This window comes from Larus michahellis, chromosome Z (assembly GCF_964199755.1).
Source record: "Larus michahellis chromosome Z, bLarMic1.1, whole genome shotgun sequence".
Classification (NCBI taxonomy): domain Eukaryota; kingdom Metazoa; phylum Chordata; class Aves; order Charadriiformes; family Laridae; genus Larus; species Larus michahellis.
The window spans coordinates 59,793,018-59,814,277 of NC_133930.1; the positions used below are offsets into that span (position 1 = coordinate 59,793,018).

At 39.0% G+C, this 21,260-nt stretch overlaps 1 protein-coding gene across 1 annotated transcript in view; it reads right to left on the bottom strand.

The window, feature by feature from the left end:
* Positions 1-3,077: 3,077 nt before the first annotated feature.
* ST8SIA4 (ST8 alpha-N-acetyl-neuraminide alpha-2,8-sialyltransferase 4) overlaps positions 3,078-21,260 on the bottom strand; it is a 55,399-nt gene continuing 37,216 nt past the window's right edge. The window contains exon 5 of the mRNA XM_074570378.1: positions 3,078-4,705. Within this exon, the coding sequence (XP_074426479.1) occupies positions 4,423-4,705 (283 nt within the window). The 3' untranslated portion in view covers positions 3,078-4,422. The remainder of the gene's footprint in view (positions 4,706-21,260) is intronic.

A 21,260-nucleotide genomic window follows, 5' to 3' on the forward strand; every position in this document is an offset into this window, starting at 1 on the left:
TTATATCCTGAAATATGCTAATCTAGATCCCCATCTAAATCCTGGACATGTCTCTCCCAGGAAAGTCACTGTAAAGAGTGCTCAGCACTTTGCTAGATCAAACACTAAAAAAAGGTACTGAACCCACACCTGTTTTTCTTCAAATTGCAATCAATTAGAGAAAAGGTGCTGACCTCAAGCACATGTTGCTTATATTGTTTAACAAAAGAATGGTACAGTCTTTATTATACATCAGATTATGTAAACCAGACAAGGTCTGAAAGGTTCAATAGATCTTGTATCTGGAGAGTGGCTCAGAGCTGTGGGAGAGAGAACTGTCCCAAAGCTGAAAACTTAACAATCAAATATATTTATCTATTATTTTTATGAAATATTATAGACTCTCTGCCACAGAAACATTAACATGTACATTAATAAACAGTTTACAATAAATTTATCTGAATGAAATAAAATTGTACAATGCAAAGCTGCCATAAGATTTGGAAAAATATACACTGTCTGCTGTCTTGATGTAGCTCCCTGTTCTTACTTTAACAATCATTTAGGAACCATAGCCGGCAACTGATATGACTGATATGAGGATAAATTTGAGGAACACTCAACTGATGGGCTGTTCCTCAGCTGTTCCTCACCAGGGCAGATATCAAGAGAATATTAGGGATCCTTCTTTTCATTCTGTCTACATTTTATTAGCCATTGATAGCGTTGGATGATAAAAGTGGTAATTATAATAAAGCCTGTTTATCCGATCTGTGCTGTAGGCAGCACAGGAAGTGCAAATGTATATGAACAGAAATCATCCAAGGCGGCTATGGAGGCTTGAGCTGTTGACTGCTGCCCTGTGAAGGACCACGAGGTGAAATTTATTCCACTTTAAAGTCCCTGTACAGCAGCTATAAGCCTTTGGTGCTACGGAGCCTTTGGTCACCTTCAGGGAAGAAGAGTCACACAAGGGAACAAATCTATTTTTTTAATTTTTTTTTCTGTTCAGGATCTGGGGTGCCTCAATAGAAAAGCACAAAGAGACACAGCGTAATACAGAGCCAGGAGGTAAAAGAGAATGATAAGAAAGGGTGTCTGCAATGAGTCCACTGCTACAGCTTCCCAGCAGTGAGAGGGCTAACAACCAAGGCCACATAACCTAACAGGAAAAAAAACTAACAAGAAAAGCTCTGGGCACGTCCCATCTCAGGTCACCCTAGAGTAACCAGTAACTGATGGTCACAAACGACCTCAAAACAGACAATTTGCAGCATAACAAACCGTACACCAGGAAGCCCCAGAAACTTTGGTCTCCACATGGACACAGATCCTATACAACAGCAATACAATAAAATGATTCCTAGTGCTTGTGAAAACCTACACAGTCAAAGACTTCAACTGCTACTTGCCTCAGAGGATGGTTTGAAACCTACCACTCACTACATTACACTTCAGCTAAGGATAAAGCTGAGGCAGGTGAGCCAGGAGATGGGTTAGTGAGGAGCCCTATGCTTTCAGTAGGGTGCTAGTTTGAGGGGAGGTTGCTATGAGAAGGGTGAGCGTGGATGATGGTGGAGCGCCACGAGACTATGACTCATGGTGCCAGAAGCGTGCAGTATTGAAGCTTCAAAACCTGCAGGGGACAAGGTTAATGCCCGGTTTTGACAAGGTATGGGCAAACTCTGTTGTCTTGGAAGCAGGTGCTACTGTCATGTCTTGTGCCCAACCCAGTCAGAGAAACCTTGCCCTGTATCACCCTGTTGTATCACATTTAGTAATAGGGTAAAAATTCGTACTCCATGGCTTGTGTACTGAAGTTAACTTCACTCACAGAGAATCAGATGTGAAGCTTACAAAACAGGCTCAGGCCAAATTTTTCTTCATCTGCTGTCTTCTAAAGGCAAACTTTCTCATCTCTCTCCCTACTTCATCTCATTGTTTTCAGTTATTCAATTACACAAGTAACTTTTATTTTACTACCACAGGAATTAGTGTCTCTGTCTACTTTGCTCTCAGAGAAATAACCAACTGTTGTATTAAAACCTTCCCTGAGGTGAAAAAAATCACCTGTCAGTTAATATTTTAGTCTACTTGAATTCCCTTTTTGTTGATGGCCTGACAGTACAGAGAAGAAGATAAGACACTCCCAGACGGAAAGACAAAGCTGAACAGACGCTCCTCTGAGCTTCTGTGTGACTGGCACCTATGAATTCTTTACTGCAATAGAAATTCTCTCAATGTATATGAAATATGTTTTAAAAGATCAACGGCAGCAAAACCCTAACAGAAAGAAGAGGAATATGCCCAGCTTTCATCACGGAAATAACAGTGTCTTAAACTGCAAGTTTGCACAGTGTACAAATAACACCCTTTGTCTTATCAACAACAAATTAAACACATTCCAGTCTGTGTTGCTGTTTGGTTCCTTGTGATGCCTTGGTTTCAGTGGTGATCATGTTAGGACTACATCCCACACCTCAGCACAGAGCCAAAGTAGACTGTCCTGGGTGGAAAAGACTGGTGAATACAGAAATATGCTTCCGTCTCTTAGATATAGCAGAATGACCTCCTATTTCCCATCGACGTTTGGCAAAACTGCAAGGCAGTGATTTAGCTACTAAATTTGGATAATCGCAGGCCTCTAGTTATACCTGTGAACTTAAAAGGAAGAATGGGTAATAAATGGCACTTTTAGATAGTAACTGTCTGTGAGTGCTGTGCTACATATGAAATTGCTCAAGCTAGTTCAAAATTCACTAGATACACCAAATATCATATTTGGAGATGAGGATCTAACATAGAGCTGGAAACATAACAGGAAGATATCCATACATGGTATCAACATGCCTTCTCCTTAGGCTAGCCTGACATGAAAATGGCGTAACCATGGTTTTCTTCATTTACCTCCTCCATTAGCACTAAAGCATATCATATGCAGACAGGTTGTGTATCTTAGTATATGTTGTTAGTGACACTCCACCCTGTCCTACCTCCTACCCTCCTGGGTAATTTCTTGTTCTCTTTTTTGAAAGACGACAGTGAAAGAATTCTTCGCTTTGTGGATAAACAAGAATGACGCTCAGAAAAATCACTGTGAGATAAAGCAGCTCTGTGTTATTTCAGTCAATTACACATCAGAATATCAAGCTGATACAAAAGAGGTATATTAGAGAAAGATATCATCCAACACCATTAGAAATTTATGTTTTAAAAGAACTGTTTGACCTACAATTCTTTTATTTTCCATTTAACTGGCTAGGTCTTTTTTTTTTTTTCTCTAGACATATTCCAATGTCACCTGAGTTCCTTTACACTTTGTGTTTTCCTTTCAATCAGAAAAAAAAATTGTATATATATATTCAAATGTATGAAATAATTTCTTTACTCCTGCTGATTTTTCTGAAGAACTAAATTCTATATGCAAAGTCAGTAAAGACGCTTTGCTTTGAGATGCTTAATTCAAAAATTTAAATAACATAAAGGATATGTTCCCTTCAGCAGCAAAGAAACATCATACCAAATCTACACCATTTCTTCAAGGAAAGGAAAAAATGTGTAAGAGTAATCTTTGGTACCATAAATAAGGGCACCTTCTCATACTTCTTTAAATCTGAACACAACAGAAAAACTTCTCTTTAAAAATGGATCAATATGGCCTCTGAGTGGTTCCATGTAGTGGGTATTGACAGCGGTAGCTAGAAAAACAATTGGGACGTTAAGGGTTGTGTGACAGCAGGATACAACACAATAACAACTGATAAAATATTTGATGTTTCCCTCCGCCCTCCCACCCTTATGAATTTTTTTCCTAAGACAACTCCATAAGATACATACTTTTAATTACTCATAACATCCTCAAAATCCTGTAAGGGCTCCAATACTTAAAAACAACAAACCCCAACCAACAGCAATAAGAAAAACAGCAACAAAAGCTGAGGTTATAATACAAGATCAGAAACAGTCCTCTGACTGAAGGCATTTACTGATTTGCTTGATCTTATGGACTTCACTTTCTCTACTCAATTCCATCATGATCTTTTCTGACAAAGCCTGGTTTATTTGCTGAAGAAAATATTCCATCCACTGGGGATTTCTTCTGCAGGATGTCTAACCACAGTGGCCAGTCAGCAGTAAGCAGGCTATATTTTTCTTCTTTAATTCATGATGAATGTGTCACTGGATCCTGTAAACACTACTGAGTATACATTCAAGCTTTGTTCTTAGTGAAAGTGGCACTTACTTGAACCCTTGCAGTCAAGATAGCTTAGTTATATAGCACTTTACAGGTATAATAGCTGGTTATGTACTTCTGATAAAATTCCTTTTTCCAATGGCTTAGCAGGTATTGAAACATAGCCTCACTGGGATCCCATTGCCATTCCACAACATCTTTATGATGAAGTGTGTATTCTGGACTTCTTTTTGTACTTTACATGTGCTTTATTGCTGTATGCATTTCCCTGTTGTTAATTTAAGTGCTCCTTTGTTATGTAATACATACAATGTTTTAAACTCTAATGGCATCCTGTGAGGACTGGCATTAGAAAAGTACCGATACTTCAGATCATCATAATAATGATACTTGACTGGTTTTCCATGTAAATCTTTCGGGAATGGCCAAAATCCATACAGGTGAATTTCATCACAAAATCTGGTGGCAAGCGTATACATGAGGAGACCAGTGCTGGGTCGTTTAATGTGGACCTTGTTTGTCAGCCAATAACTGCAAAGACAGAAAAAGTCCATTAAGAAACTCTCATACAACTCAATGTGAATAAATCCTGTAAACTTATTTTATCTATTACGCATTCATTTTACACTATAAATAAGAAAAACCTTCCTTCTTCTCTCTAAACTGAGATCATAAATGGTGACACTGTTCTGGCACACCTTTATTCCACCAAGAAGAGAAGTGAGACCTTATTTAACACAGGGCTGTAGAAAAGCTGGCCAACTAAGTTCTTAGTTCAGGCTTTAATCCTAACACGAAGTCACGATGCCTGCAAATCCTAGGAAACTGCAGTTAACCTCCTCAGCCAGATCAGGGAACAGTCTCTCGCTATAAACTTCGACCCCTTGCAGTATCCAATTCACCTCACCGAGTCAGCCCAGCACTGAATATTTGATTGGCTTAGTGATTACTTCACAGATCACTTGTCTAAATAGAAAGTAAATGGAAATAATAAACATAACACCTTAAGAATGTAACTTCCAGAAGCAAACAGAAGTGAAGCTTTAATTACTTGGCTTGTGATTAAGTAAGTAACGGTTCCTGGTTGTGGCAGTCTACAGAAAAGCAAAATCTTACACTAATAATTTTAAAAAGGTTTTGTTTTGTACTCAATGGTTGACAGATCTGACTGAAGCTATGGGACAGTTTTCCTGAGCCAGAAACAACAGTTCAACTCAACCTTGCATAAAAGAAATTTGAAATAAAGTGAAACTAAATGAAAAACAGAGTGTGAGCAGGATACAATATAAAACATTCCTTTTTTGATCAGGAGGGATCACTAATACAACACTTCAATAGTTGCAGCCAATTCTTCACCACTGGGCTCTGAAACAGTTACAATGCAGTACAAGTCCCAAATCAGGTGTACTGTACATTGGTCTTAAGCCTTGTGTCAGGAGTTAATTGATAGGACCTGTAATGATCTGGAAAAATGAAAGGAACCAGGGAGGAACAGAGTATGAGTGGAAAAACTCCTTCTACACCTGAAAACTGTAAGAAAAGCAATTAAAGATGTAAAAAGTCTGCCCTGATGAGTATGAGATTCATCAGTTTTTTACATCCATAATCACTCTTAAAAGATTGCTTTGACACTTAAATTTGTCTTAGTGTTTATGGAGCGTCAATATCTTGGCTTTTAAGAACACTGGACCTATTTCTGCCAGATCGAAATATCACCTATGGCTTAACCTACAGTCAAAACCACCAGACTTTCACCTACATCTAGCAAGATACATGTACATTTATAAAAATGGAATGTATTACTATCAGTATGATCGCAGCAGAAATGTTAATTGAATAGCATGTTGCTACCAGACAATGACTTCTTGCAGCTATTGACAGAAATTAAATTCAAATAAACACAGAAAAACATAGACATCTATTTTTAAAATAGTTAATGTTAAAATGATCTTCTGAGAACACTCTATTACAATCACCAATATATGCAACAATTGATGCCGATCATCATTGCATTAAATGGATACTGGGGAATTCAAATGACAATTGTTTACTCTGCTACTGTGGAACAGATGACTTCTGATTAGACTACAACATGAGATGTGCTTTCCCAAGGCTGTACTCAAAATGACATGTGTTGTCTCAGACAAGGAACACCTGATATGATGGGCTACATTCTAGTATCAGATCTTTTAGCATACTTAACATCTTTACTTACCATATCTACAAATTCCACAGGATTTCTAATTATAAATGAGATCAGAATCTCGTTGTGTGTATTTCCATGGATTTTTAACTCCTTTCTCTGGACAGGACTGAATCTGAGGAAACTAAGTTATAACTCCGAATAGCTCCAAAAGATAATATACCAAGCTCTGTTCCTTGAGTGAGAAGCTATCTCGAAGAAAACCAACTCATAAACAGTTGCCTGTCACTGAAATTCTGTTCCTTCTACAGCCGTGGACAGAATATTTTTTAGAAGAGCTTTCCGAGAAATCTTATATGGTATTTAAAAAGTTAAAATATTAGCATTAATAAGAGAGTAGGGAAAAAAGATTGTGAGAAAGAAGATAAAAAGATTTCAGGGTTACTCAGGAACGTCTGTGTCAGTGGGAGAAGCTGGAAGATGTACATTGTCTTGATTACCCTCTCAAAAATATTGTAGAACAGGACAAGACAGATAAAAGCAACATAGGCTATCAGAAGAATATATTTCTGTAATTTGTGAGAGAGTAAACAGAGTAGATTGAAAAAGAAACAACTAAGTGGGGACATGGCAGAAAGCTCAAAAAATATGTAGTGTGTAAAGGAAGCAAATGGGGATTTAATTACTACTTTAACACAAGCACTGCAACATAAAAACCCAGCAGAGTTATTCAGTGGTAAGTCTAAAATAAACAGATGAAAGTACTTTTTAATACAATACGCCACTGAACAGTGGAATTCATTGCAACAGCATGTTCTGAACGACAACGACCAACTGACTAAAAAGGTAGAAATTGTTAAAGTTCACTAACACAGCAGTGCAGATGCTCAAGAGTTTGCTAAACTGCTGGTCATGGGAGCACATATTCTTTCTTCTAAGCCTCTGTGCTGGCAACTGGCACCAGTACGGCCACTAGCTGGAGAGGGACCTACTTAAACAACCACTTTTATATTCTTGGACCCAGTGTCTGCTTTCTCTAGGTGTTAGCTAAAATAACTTCCTCAAACTCAGAAATAATAAAGCCTTTGCTTGTGCTTTCATGTCTTCAGAGGGACTAATCTCATCAATGATATGAACAATCCTTCAACTGACCCTCTCAATTTATGTGAATGTATTTAATTAAAAACACGTTATTCGTCCTTTTCTTACTGAGATACGCCTTGGGCAGGAGGCTACACAAGGAATCTAGAGTGTGAAAGAATTAAAAGTCTGAGCAATAACACTGAGACTATGGCAGCCAGCACAGAAACACTGCTGAGTGTTTGCGTGAGATCTACTTTACAGTTTTCTAGGTACCATACTTTGAAAGAGCATACACAAAAACCCATTTCGTTAAAAGGAATAACGCACTTTATGAAGAGCTGAAACACTCTACAAAATTGTCATTTCCTTTTTAGCAAACTTAATTCACTACTTTAATGTTATTTTTTGTTTGAGGTTTTCTTCCTTTACCCCTTTATCCTATACTGCCAAATGAATTCAAATTCTTGCTTGCCACTCAAGAGACTGGATCCTGCCTGGCAATATTCCTTAGAAAGAGAAAGAAAAGACCAGTAAGACTAGTGATATCAATGGTGAATGCATTGTTACAACACCCTGCATTGCCACAGCTAAATGAGAGCACGGCCAGCAGGCTGCTGTTCAGTGTCACTGCCATGCAGAGAGTTTTAAGCACTGTGAGAATAGTTTTTACGGGGCATGGCAAAATAATAGAGAATATATTAAAGCTCACTTTTACCTGTCTTAAAATAAAATGGTTCACCTTCCCTGGTGTCGGAGACTATTCTGCTTTGTGCCATTGCTCTAGCATGATCTGCTCACAAAGCTGCTTTAATCAACTCTTTGAAAATCACTTTAATAGGAAAAGAATCGGCTAAGGATAAAGTAGTATCAAAATGTAGCATAACACTGCCCTTCTGCTGCCAGTGAATTAAGGAACTCTTGCTAAACTTAAGACCAGTTAAGCCTACAAACTTTTTTCTCGTACATAAAAAGCCTAGAATCCTCCGCATCCATAAGCAACATGCCCTATATAATATTTGGAAGGATGGGGTAGTAAGGTCTATATATGAAGGAAAAAAGTCTTTAGGACTAATTAACAGGATATGCTTAAGACTAGGAACACGTCTTAACTTCTGTCCCACTTCTGTAATATTTCCAAGCTATCAGAATACTTTTATTTGAACACACACTAGCTCCTTTAGTTTTCATCTAAAAAAAAAAGAAACGGTTGACCTAGATTTAGAAGGAAAACACAGGATAAATAAACCTCCTTAACCATTTGACAAAAGCAGCCACCCAGAGGAAAAGACCCATGCTTCAATCCCTGATGAACCAATGACAACTGTTTTTTGTGTTAAACCATCATTACTTTCAAAATATAAAATGCCTATGCTGCAGAGCGTGACCAGAAAACACGGGCCTCAATCTGGCCAGATGAGAGAGGAGGCAAGTTTAAGCCTTCAAAGGCGCTGTGCACCCTGCGCTGCAGTACAAAAGGAGAATGAGAGCCATCATCTCCCATCTGCTTCAATGGCTCCTGCAGTGCACCTGTGTGAAAACTGGTTTTTAACAAGCACAGGGCCTCCTCAGAGCACACCTACAAGACCAAGCTCTTCTTACAAGGCTGTGAGAAGGTCGTGCTGTCCACACCTCTGCCAAGCTTAGCAATGAGGTACCTGCCACCCTGCTCACTGCCGTCATGACCAAAGCATTCCAGAGCACAAACAGAAGTTAAAACTGTGTGACCAACATTCTAAATTTTAGAAAAATCCAAGCTGCTTCCCTAAACGCTTATGCCTGTATGCAAAACTGCCTGTAGATAATGTATTTCAACTGACACCAGAACATTGTCATCACTTAGCCATGAAGCTCTGGTAAACGCTCTTTTGTTTTCACACTATTATGAGGTACACTGTATGAGTGAAACTGTTAAATGCCTATGTACCCAGATGGATATAAAGCCATTCAAAACCTACTAGAGTAAGTAGATTGGTGACTCTTTGTCAAAAAGGAAAAACTGTCTAAAAGATGCTCTAAAATTTCAAAGAAATGTCACAGATTCTAGTGGAAATGCAGTCCTTGTTTAAGAAGTTGAACCTTGCTTGGTTTGTTCCAGCAGCAGACAGTAAACCCCTGCAGAGGAGATTTTAAGTGACAGGAGTTGCAAACCTTACAGGACAAAAAAGAAATTAAAATGAACCCAAATTTAAGCAATAAAAAATACACATTTATTGCTATTCAAGACAATACGATCCAATTAATTCTGCAATTAACCCACAGAAATAGTTGGAATATTTATGTATGTTTTTTTAAAAGCAAATGAAATTATCTTGAAAAAAAGATCGTGTGTTGGAAAGAAAACAATGATTTAACGGCTAGTTCACTCCAGATTTCACTGATGAGAGTAGCTGCCATCAGTGTAAATAGTAATAGCATACCAACCTTTTCCAGAAGGTCCATAAAGAACGAGACTGCAAAGTAATATCTTACATTAAATTTCAATCCTTAGGGTAAATGAAAGCAACAGATGTGCACTGTTGCAACCACAGTTTTTTTTTTGTTTTTTTTTTTTTTTTAATACTGAAAATGATGCCCCTTGATTCTCAACAGAGACTATGTATCTGTCAAGAATGGCGACCATGAGAAAAGGTGCCAACTGCTGTCTGGTAGCCTAGGCTGGGTTTAGCACTCATCAGGAAAGAATGACTGCAAATCTGATGTTAGCACAATAACTAGACATGACTTGCCATTGTCATGCTTTGATTGTCAGATCATAAGAACGATGCAAGTAAATAACAGAGAAAAAGATGAAAAAGGAGTAATATTGTACATATGTGTGCTTGTATGCAAGAGAGTGAAATAGCTGTTTTGATGCAGAATATCCTCTACAAAACTGCTACACATTTTTCAGGACAATGAAGACCAAAATCTAAGCAATGGAACAAGGACATTTTAAATGTATTGTGATAAAGATTATCTTAACTGGAGAACTGGGTTGGAAATAAAGATCACTAGAGAAGCTTGCGGAATTAAACTGTTTATAACACAATCCTATTATTAACAGACTGGGCTTGATCTACTCCAAACTGGTAGGAGGATCATCATGTACACATTTCCTCTATTCACTTCACAATAGCCATCTTCTCATAGCCTTACTGGGTAGGCTGGAATGCACGCACATCCTCTAATGTTGACATACTATTTTTAAGACCTACTTAACAAGTTCTTTTGTGCATCTTAGAACCTGTATTACAATTCCTCAGGTCTTAAATTTTGGTCCATTCAACATTCCCTTAATAGCTTTCAAAAGCCAAGGTCACTTTTGTTACTTATTTTCGGCAGAAGGGCTTTTTTTCCTGCTTATCACTGGTCTTCCAGATAATTTATTCACTGTCATCTATGATTAGCCACACAATATTTTTTCAGCGATGAGGGAAGATGCATCTTCTCCTGCTTTATTTTCATGCTTTTCTCACAATGAAGTCACTTTCAGGACAACTTTTAAAACAAGTTTGCTGAGCAAAGCTTTTGCTGACTTCTCTGGGTCACCTTAGTCCTCAGGTTGTGCTTAACTGCTCAGCACTCTCACAGAAGGACCTGAATGGGGCTTTTCACATCTCCTTTTCACGTCCCCCTTTCTCAAAGCTTCTGAGAAGTCACTTCAATCACTTCTCTTTTCACTGTGACTCACTGTCTCCAGCCACACCATCAGAGCTCTGTAACAGGTCATCATCTCTGTACCCACCCACCACCAGTCAGTACTCCCTACTGCTCCAAGCATGCTGAGTTTGCCCACACTGTTGCCTTCCTCCAGCTCCCAAAACACCTCGGAAACACTGATCTGATGCTTGGGTAATTAGAAATATTCTTTGTGGTACATCACACTACAGGAGAGAAAGAGAGAGTAGAGGCTACTTACTTACATAGCTACTGAAAATCACAAAGAAGATCCATAAATACATTTAAGTCCTTTAAGCCCTTAGGAATCCATTTACACCAAAAGAGCACCAAACCTTTGGCAGTAATGTTGCATAGTGACTTTAACACTTATCCTTGCTTCAGAGTCATGGAAGTCATCAGCTGACACTCCCTCTAGCACAGCACATGCCTCTGCTGAAAAGCAGTGCTCCCTCAACCCATGCACAGAACCATTTTTAAGGGTGAAATGTATCTTCATTTTAAAAGAAGCCAGTTATAAATAATTTATTTAGACATCACAGATGCCCTAGATGTGCACACAGGTACATAGCAAAGGTGCAGTAAAATAGACCTAGAGTACATTTTACAGACTAAGAAAGCTAATAGATAAACTTCTGGAGAAAAGGTTTTCCTTTCTGGCAAATCAGCTCCTTCATTAGGTCTAATGGAAAGAGATATCTCTCTCAGTAAGGTGTTCCATGTTTACCTTATTTCTGTGACACACTTAGACAATAACATATTCCTGAGATACAGAAAATGGGGCAAAATACAGAGTTCTGTGAATTATAGGATCACAGAACTGTTTGGGTTGGGAGGGACCTTTAAAGATCATCTTGTCCAACTCCCCCTGCCATGGGTAGGGACGTCTTTCACTAGATCAGGTGGCTCCAAGACCCATCTGACCTGGCCTTGAACACTTCAATGGATAGGGCATCCAAAGCTTCTCTGGGCAACCTGCTTCAGTGCCTCACCAGCCACCAGTAAAACATTTCTTCCTTCTGTCAAATCTAAACCTTCCTTCTTTCAGTTAAAAACCATTGACCCTTGTCCTCTCAATACAGGCCTTGGCAAAAAAAATCTCTCTTGGTCTTTCCTTTAAGTACTGAAAGGCTGCAATAACATGTTCCTCTTCTTCTCTTCTCCAAGCTGAACAACCCCAGCTCTCTCAGCCTGTCTTCACAGGAGAGGTGCTCCAGACCTCTGATCATCTTTGTGGCCCTCCTCTGGATCTTTTCCAACAGGTCCATGTCCTTCTTATGTTGGGGGCCCCAGAGCTGGACGCAATACTCCAGTGAGGTCTCCTGAGAGCGGAGTAGAGGGGCAGAATCACCTCCCTTGACCTGCTGGCTATGCTTCTTTTGATGTGGTCCAGGATACGGTTGGCTTTCTGGGCTGCAAGCCAGCTCATATACAAAGATATGTTAATGTTTCTTTCAGGTTAACAAATTCTGACCTGCTCAAAAAAACTATTTTTTTTTTTCAATTTGTGGCTATAAACTAGAACCCACCAGTGATAAATAACAAAAGTGCATCAATTACTTTTTATTTTACTCCCCCCACCATTACAAATGATTGAACTACCTTCACGCTTACAAGATAAAAGTCAATGTGCCAGTCTGTAAGCTCAAATCAATCTATTTTTGATTAATACAGACAGAACGTGCATCAGGTAAACTATTTTTTATTATATATTGGTTAAAAGCCGCTGGCATTATTGGCTTTTATTTTCCTCTTTTTTCATATATTTTACTCTTGCCCCATGGAACTGTTTAAATACATGGAAATATTAAAGGCTAAGATAAAATCTTAAAAAATGACAGAGAACACCTGAACAGAGTGTAAAACAGGTGTAAACATGGTGATCAAAAAGCATGTATGTGAATTTAGGAGGATGTGAAATGGAAGATGTGAGAAGTTTTCAGATGGTTCATAAACAGTCAAATCCAAGCTAATACAAAATGGCTTTTATGGCTACAGACATCTTGCTATAGCAAGGTACAGTAGCAATGATAAGAAAACAGAACAAAACAAAAAGCATTTGATTAACTAGGAAAACCAGAGAACCGACAAAACCGAGCAACTATTTGCCATAATTTGATAGGCCTCCTTCTTCCTCTGTTTCATTCCTTCTGCATGAATTCACAGAAGAGAAATTATATTCCTATGTCTATAGCTACAAAGCACAGCTACAACTGACCGATGGATGTTCCTTTTCAAAACGTTTCTGTGACTTGTCAATGTACTAGTTTAGCAAGCTTTTTCTTTCTTCTCAACTTTCTTCCTGCTCCAAATGCTAACCCTATAAAGGCCAAGTTAGAGCAAAAGGTGCAATGCCAGTTACATGGAAGTTCATAGGTGTATTCTGATTTGTTTCAGTAGGGCTTGGGTTTCATCCACATAATCTAACAGGAATCTTTCCTCATTACACCTTTTCATTAACGCTATACCCTCTGTTACACAAATACCTTCCTATTTCCTACAACACCATTGGAAAGAAATACCTGGTTGGAACTTCATAAACAATTAGTCTGTGTATAATCTAGAAGACAGTTCAGCTCAATCCTTTCTACGCTTTTCAGGTTTGTGTGAAAGTCCAAGCTTTCACTGTCTGTCTTTTATGACCAAGGGGGAAGGTGCAAAAAAATACCCAGCAAAGCTTTCTGAGAGGGACGGTTTGTTGACTGGAACAACACTTCTACCACATAGTCTTAATTGCCTTATTGCCAGTGATAATGGCAATAGTCCTCTCTCTCATGACTGGAGACGGCAATACATTCAGAGAATGTGAATTAACGCTAATCATGACCAGTGAACACGCTAACCATAATGGGAGAAAGGCACTGTGATGCTTTGTTTACGCAGTTGTGCTAACGCGCTTCAATTAGAGCCTATCTCTGCTATTCCAGATGAACACACTTCTTCACACCAGTGACTTTAAGTAGTGCTGAGCTGTGCAGTTTTCTTTTGTGATTAAACATACATTGGGGAATACGTAAACACCTCTAAACTCATTGTAACGGGTTAACCAAATCAGACTTCTACACAGATCTTCAGAGACGAAAGACTGGAGCACCACCGTCTCCATTCCCCAATCTACAGTTCGACACAAGCAAATAACGCTTACAAAAGTTAAGCATACTGACAGTGCAAACTGGCAGGAAAAGTAGGGTGGGATTTCCATTCTGGAAAGCACACTGGGCCCCGTCCTAACAAAACTGTTATAAAAGTAAGCAAAAGAAAGCAATTGCATTTTAAGTAAATGGGGATAGAAATGTAAGAATGTTCTAGAGGAAGTCAATTGCTTTTTTTCGTTTCATATATATTGTAAATATTACTTATTTCCTTCTCTAAAAAGAGTATTGGTGTTAGTTTGGATTAAACAGAAATGAGGAAGCAAAGGGATGAATGGTAAGAAGAGAAAAATAATAATCAGATTGGAGACAGCACAAAAATATTTTAGTGGTTTTAGAGAAGGGTTTGAGAGCAGCTTTGCCTTCACAATTGATTTTCTATTCAGTAAAATAAGACTACCTACCAAACTCTTTTATGCACATATATGTCGAGGTGGGAGAAATAGGACAGAACAGAGAGTGAAGGTATGGAAAAGTGACAGACAAAAGAAAATGTGCAGTGGATAGAAAAAACAGCATCTCCTAACAGCAAAATGAGAAGGTAGTCATAGAAGACAGGTATTTTACTTCACTCAGATTTTCAAGTTTTTAGGACACTTAGATCCTAGGTTATAGTTTGACTCAGAATCATGCCGTGCCTGTTTTTGAAGCAGAACTCTCTCCTCCACTCTGCTCTGAGAGGTGACCACTACTGGAAAACCTTCCGTTCCTCTCCACTCATCCTCACTCCATTTCCACTCAGGGGTGGCACAAGAGACAGCACTGCTGCTCCCTGCCGCTGCCATGTTTCATGGACGTAGGAGTTGATCCAGACCAACTGTGATGATGGGCTAGCTTCCTAGGCAGAAGTTTGATCTGTGGCATCAGCAGGGTTGATATCAGAGGTCAGCCTCCAGCTGAAGGCTGGAGACACAAGCCCACACTAGGACCCCTCCTATTCCTGGAGCTAAAACAGAAATCAGAACTCAAGAGTGCATCCAATTTCACTTGGCCCACAGGAGCAATTTTAACAGGCAGAGATTGTGCAGAGTGATAAAATTGCAGCCTGCATTCTACCAGCCGTATTCCCTTCTTGAAAAAGCCTTTATTTATATGTCTTAGAGCAGCTATTCAAGCCTCATAAAGGCTACTGAAGCAGTTCCTTAGTAAGAAACCTTGATAATGGCTAGGGTTAGCAAAGATACCACAACCAAGAAATTAATTTGACCCCTGTCCTGCACGGTAATGACGAATTCTCTAATAAATGCACAATGGTAATTCTCCTGTTGCATGACTATTAAATATCTATTACATGATGGCAATTACACAGATTATATTTCATCTACGAGAGAAGTTAAGTAATTTTGAACTTCAGTTTCAACTGAAATAATACATACCATGTCACTGAAATAATATATAATACAACATAACCACATGTTCATGTTAATCTTGAATTTACATGCTTTGTCAAACTATGCCCAAGGGTCCTGACTTTTTCTGGGGATTGGTGAGGGCATGACAAAATTACTACACACAAAGCTATCTCCCATGTCAAACATGGACAAATTGAGTGGAAAAGGAATTTGGTTTGTAACAATACAAGAGTGAGACTGATTGGATAAGACTCTTCAACCATGTCAGCCAATGCTTCTCTGGGAAAGCCATGTCAAATTAAGAACAGGGAAAAATCTTTTGTTTGAACAAAGATAACAATTCAGCTAAAGGCTAGTAAGGGAGAAAGAACAATGTAGTCTTACTGCAAAGTTATAATAATAGCAATGTGCAGCAGACTGGTGAACTTTGCTAAGTGCTTTGAAACACACATAGGTAACTTTGATTTAAATTTATAAAATACTCATTTCAAAACCCTATGGAATTCTTAATATCTTATGAAAGCATTGCTAAAATTTATAATTGATAAGCATTTTTCCTATTAAAATGGCAACAGAATGTTACTGGAATGGTGTAAAGTTAAAGTTGCACTAATTCTAGCTTTCACCATTAGATCTAGTCTTTCCTACTGATGTGAATATTTGTTCTTATGCTAATGCCCAGTAAACATTTTTCTGTAGCAGATGTAATCCTAACTAATTTTCTTTCTTTTCAAAACAATGCAAATATTGTCATGTTCAGAAAACACAAAACCAAATATATGAGGAAAAAGAACAAAATGTAGTGTGTCCGCTATGTATATTAAGGAATTAGGAACACAACAATGGAAGGACCTGCTTGGATTGTTAAATTCTGTCTTTGTCACTTCAGAAAACCCTGGAATAACTTATTTGTCCCAAGAACATCTATTCTACAGGACTGCATTCTTGGGAGACTATTTTCCTTACATCAACTGTTAAATTTACCCTAAAAAAGACAAAAAGACATGACTATGGGACATTCTGCACCCTGCTGTGGAGTATTATATTCTGTGTCCTGAAACAGGGGGAAATTTATAAGGAAGATCCCAGGATGATGACTATACCCTGCACCATGAAGCATTTCATTAATGGCACTGATACCGAAACTGATGTTGAATAATGTAGCCTGTGAACTTGAGAACATGTTCAGATGCTCTTTGCTCGTTGGGCTGATAAACAGGTTAAAACTGCTTTCAGATTGTGCCCAACTCCTCTTGAAGGCTGAAGTCAATAACATCTAACATCAGCTCTGGACAGATACAGGAAAACAGCATGCTCAATCCTATGTTACTTGTTAGACTAACTTCAATTACATAGAGGAAAAATCTGACCTCTTTTGATTTAATCAATACAATCTGAAGTCTCCCTTTTAGAGATTATTATATGAAATATCCACTACAGGTCCCTAAATTTGATCAGTGCAATGAACCAGAGCAAATTAATCAGATATAAAAGCTATTGATTTTACCATAATAAATCCCAGAGCTGTCATTGAATTAACCAACCAGAAGAGCCAGACTTCAGACAAATAAAAGTGAACTACTTCAGAAAAATAAGGAGGTGGAATTTACTTCTTAGGATCAAGATTACACAAAACCTTTAAACAGTTAAAAAGTATTCACTGAAGCATGTGCAAGAACGTGATTGAACAGAAACAATTTTCTGCATCACAACATAATGAAGAGCTCAGAAGTGGGAGATTGCCTTACAAAGTCTATTAAATATGAAAAGAACACTTAAACAATACACAGGAGTCCGCACACTGCCATGCCAAAGGACCGGTGCCTTTGAAGAATGACTGTTGCTCACTTTTCACATCCTATTAAGCTCCAGCTTCACTGCAAACAATGCCAACTGAAATGCCAATTAGCAGCAATGAGATGTGATTGGAGTTCTGCCAAGCCCACCAAGTGGTTTCACAAGGACATGCAACAGACCAAGCAAAAACTGTTTTCGGTCACTGCCACAATTGGTTAGAAATATAGTACCTATATGAAAGTCCCACTACTGATTTTACAAGTAGTAACTTCCCAACATAAATTCCTGTGGTTTTTAAGTAAGGAGATTAATGGCTATTTTTCCTCCAGCAAGACTTCCTGCCTTTAGCTCGCATTCCTACAAGATTTGCTGATAAGATAGCCTTCTGCATCAATTTTTCTTTCCTACCACATATTTCGGAAAGGAGGATAGAGAAATATGACAAAAGACTTTGTCACGATGGGCTAGTATTTGCCAAAAAATTGAGAGATGCACCCTCTCCATTGTGTAACTTGTTTATTTTCTATCTATAGGTTTCATGTACTTTAATCTGTATCAATAGAGGCACCCAGCAGGTAGGTGTCTACTGTTATTACTGCTATTATAAATCAAATAAAGAAGAAAAGGAATTATGACAATTGCGAAACAAATCAGCCAGCCAGTTCACTAAACTGTAAAATTACAATAAAATAAAAAAAAAAAGGAAAAGGAAAAGAAAAAGAAAAAGAAAAAAAACACTGTGTAAATGCATTTTTAAAAAATCTTTTAAAATGAATGGAAATGCTTGTCACTTTCTTGATTAAAGCCTTTGAGCAAAAAACGCACTGTCTTACTGTTACTTACTTACTATTATGCTAAAAGTCATGCTATATTGCCAGTGGCTTTACTAAGTCACCATCAGCCATGTAATTAACAGTAATTTGAAGTGAGATCTTCAGTTTGAATTCAAGCTACTCAACTTCAAGTCATCAATGTTATAGAAATGAAGTGTGTTTACACATTGGCACATTTCCCAGATATTTCGTGTCTGGAACTTGCTTTGCATAGTACAAACAAGTTTATAGAAACTGAAAACAAAAATAGAAAGACAGATTTCCTCTTCTCTTTCACCTCTGTTTCAGAGGATGATCATCCTACCAAAATAGCAACAATGGCTTAGCAATCTCATGAGTTAAAACCAGGAGATCTCAGGCAAATTCTGCACTTTCTGAATTACCCCTGTCAGTGAGAAGCCTACTGTTCTCTAAATGGATTCAGTAGGAAAAGCACAGATGTTCACTACTAACAACATCTCAGAGTTGAGATTTCCAAATGCACTAGCCAAATCTTCCTCTACCCGTATCCTCTCTAACTGTCCTTTTCCCTCCCCAGAATTAATTCAGTTCACCTTCTAAGTGACTCCACAGCCAGACAGAGTCATCTCTATGGACCTGCTCCCACTGTGAAACATCCCTGGGGACTCAAGAGAAACCCACGAACTACAGCAAATCAATTCCTCTCTGAAAACCCATGACAAAACCCTTGCAGGCAGCAGCAATCCCAATTGCCATCAGTGGTCTACATGTCAAGCCCTGTGTTTTGTTTTCAGTGCCAGCTTACAGCAATCCCCTACTGCCAGCCACGCCGCACCATCTCCTCAGCACACAGTCTCCATGACATGGCTCACAGCTACGCTTGTGAGGTTTCATGCAGCTTCCCAGCTGGTGCAGATGTGTGGACCTCTCTGTTTAGGGAGGAGAACACACTGCAGCCTTGAGCGACAGGTCCCCTCCTCGATCCTGTCTTTATCAGCCTTCAGGGTTTTGCTTTAGTGATTTTAAAGTGACTGCTAGCTCTGCAAAGGAAGATAAAAAGAAACACTGAGATTATTTTCTGAAAGCTTCTTGTCATTCAGACCTATGTTCTACAGTCTACCTCCTCTCTGCTGCATCTTCTTCTATACTCTGTCCCTTGCAGACTAAAGGTGAGAAAGGCCTCATCTGGAAAGTCCATGCCAAGCAGGAATCTTTCAAACAGTTTACAAAGCCCACAGACAGATTTTACGGATCGTAGGAGCAGTCTGGAACAAACAGGAGGATGCTGTCCTTTTAGTCCTTCTGTATGTTACGTTTAGTCTGAAGATAAAGGTTTTGGTGTAAGCACAAGCTGTGTCACCTGTTGGTTTCAGTATCACTGTTACACCCACTATTTCCTCTCTGCCAACACTTCTGGTGAGTGTGCCCACATTTATACTGAAATGGAAAAAATAAACATAAAAAAACCCTCCAAAATGTTCTGAAACCAGCAGTTGCACTTGTTCTCAGTGGGGTCTTATCTCAGATCCTTTTACAGGTCTTCTTTGCTTTCAAGTTGTAAGAGAAAATCATTACTCACTCTGGCTGGAAATTCCCCTGCATCCCACTGCTAGCTAATAAAGTACAACTAAGTTTAAAATGAAAGATCAATTTCTAGCAATAACTTTCTCTAAGTCAATTTTCTTTGACTACTTCACTAAATATATGCTTCAAAAAATGCAAATGACGACTCTTGTTCCCACTACATACAGAATGGAAAACGCATATAAACTGTCTCCACAGTGCTCATGAGGTATATCAACTATGATTTCAATACAGAAATATTGTTAAAAAAAAGCGCTAGAAATAAAAGTACTGGTTTTTTACATTTTAGATGTAGTGGTTATTTTCTTAAATTTTTCCTGTGGCCCATTAATTCACTTGTTGAAGACCGAAGGACAAATCTCAAAAAAAGACTTCAATACAGTGACCTTATCATATTAAACTCATAATGTGAACCCACACACGTTAATCTCCCACACGTGTATACATGTGTCCTTATGTCTACACATAAGCACAAGGACAGCAGGACACCCAAGAACAGGATTCACAGGAACAACCTCTGCTGAAAGAGATGCGTAAGGCAGAATGCACAGACGGGCAGAGACTTTAGTCTAGCCTGGGAAGGAAATGAGGACTGATGAGAGGTTTACATCTCATTCCATCCGAAATGCAGGCACCTAGCATCTAACTCAACTACGGTGTGCCTCCTAACACCAAAGAAGCAGAATCCAGATCCGTCGCCTGAGGAATCAGTTATTTTCTTTCAAAACGTGTGCTGTGCTTAAAACGTCACCAAGCATCACAGCCTGACCTAACCACCTGGACTCTTTATCTCTCAAGTGCCCGAAACACAGCAACATTCACCCTTTTTTCTCACTTTCTAACTCAGCCTCTTAATTCTTTGATGCAAACTGGAACAGGCTAGTAGGCTTCCCCTAGTCTCTGAAAAACCTATACTTGGCTGATGTAGCAAATCCTCACCTAAATTCCTTCCTTTATGTGGTAGATTGACCCCGGCCAGCAGCCAAGCACCCACACAGCTGCGCTCTGGCTTCCTGCTCCCTCCTCGGTGGGACGTGGCACAGAACAGGAAGAGCAGAAGCAAGAAAACTCATAGATCAACATAAAGACAGCTTACTAGGTGAAGGAAGGAGGCGGGGGAGAAAGGCAATGGCTCACCACCACCCACAAGCAGACCGAGGCCCACCCTGTCTTTCAGCAACGGCCGCCTGGTAGACAACACCCCCCTCTTCTTCTGCTACCACAGTTTTATCGCTCGATAAGCATGACGCTACATGGTATGGCATTTGTCTTTGGTTAAGTTCGGGTCAGCTGTTCCTGGCTGTGTCCCTTCCCAGATTTTTGCCCACTACCAGCCTACTCATTGGTGGGGGGAAGAGTGAGACATGGAGAAGGCTTTGAGGCTGTGCAAGCACTGTTCAGCAACAGCCAAAACATTGGCATGTTACTGACACTTGTTTTACCCACAAATCCAAAACACAGCACCTGCAGCACAGGGCTGCCACAAGTAAAGTTAACTCCATCCCAGCCAGACCCAGTACACCT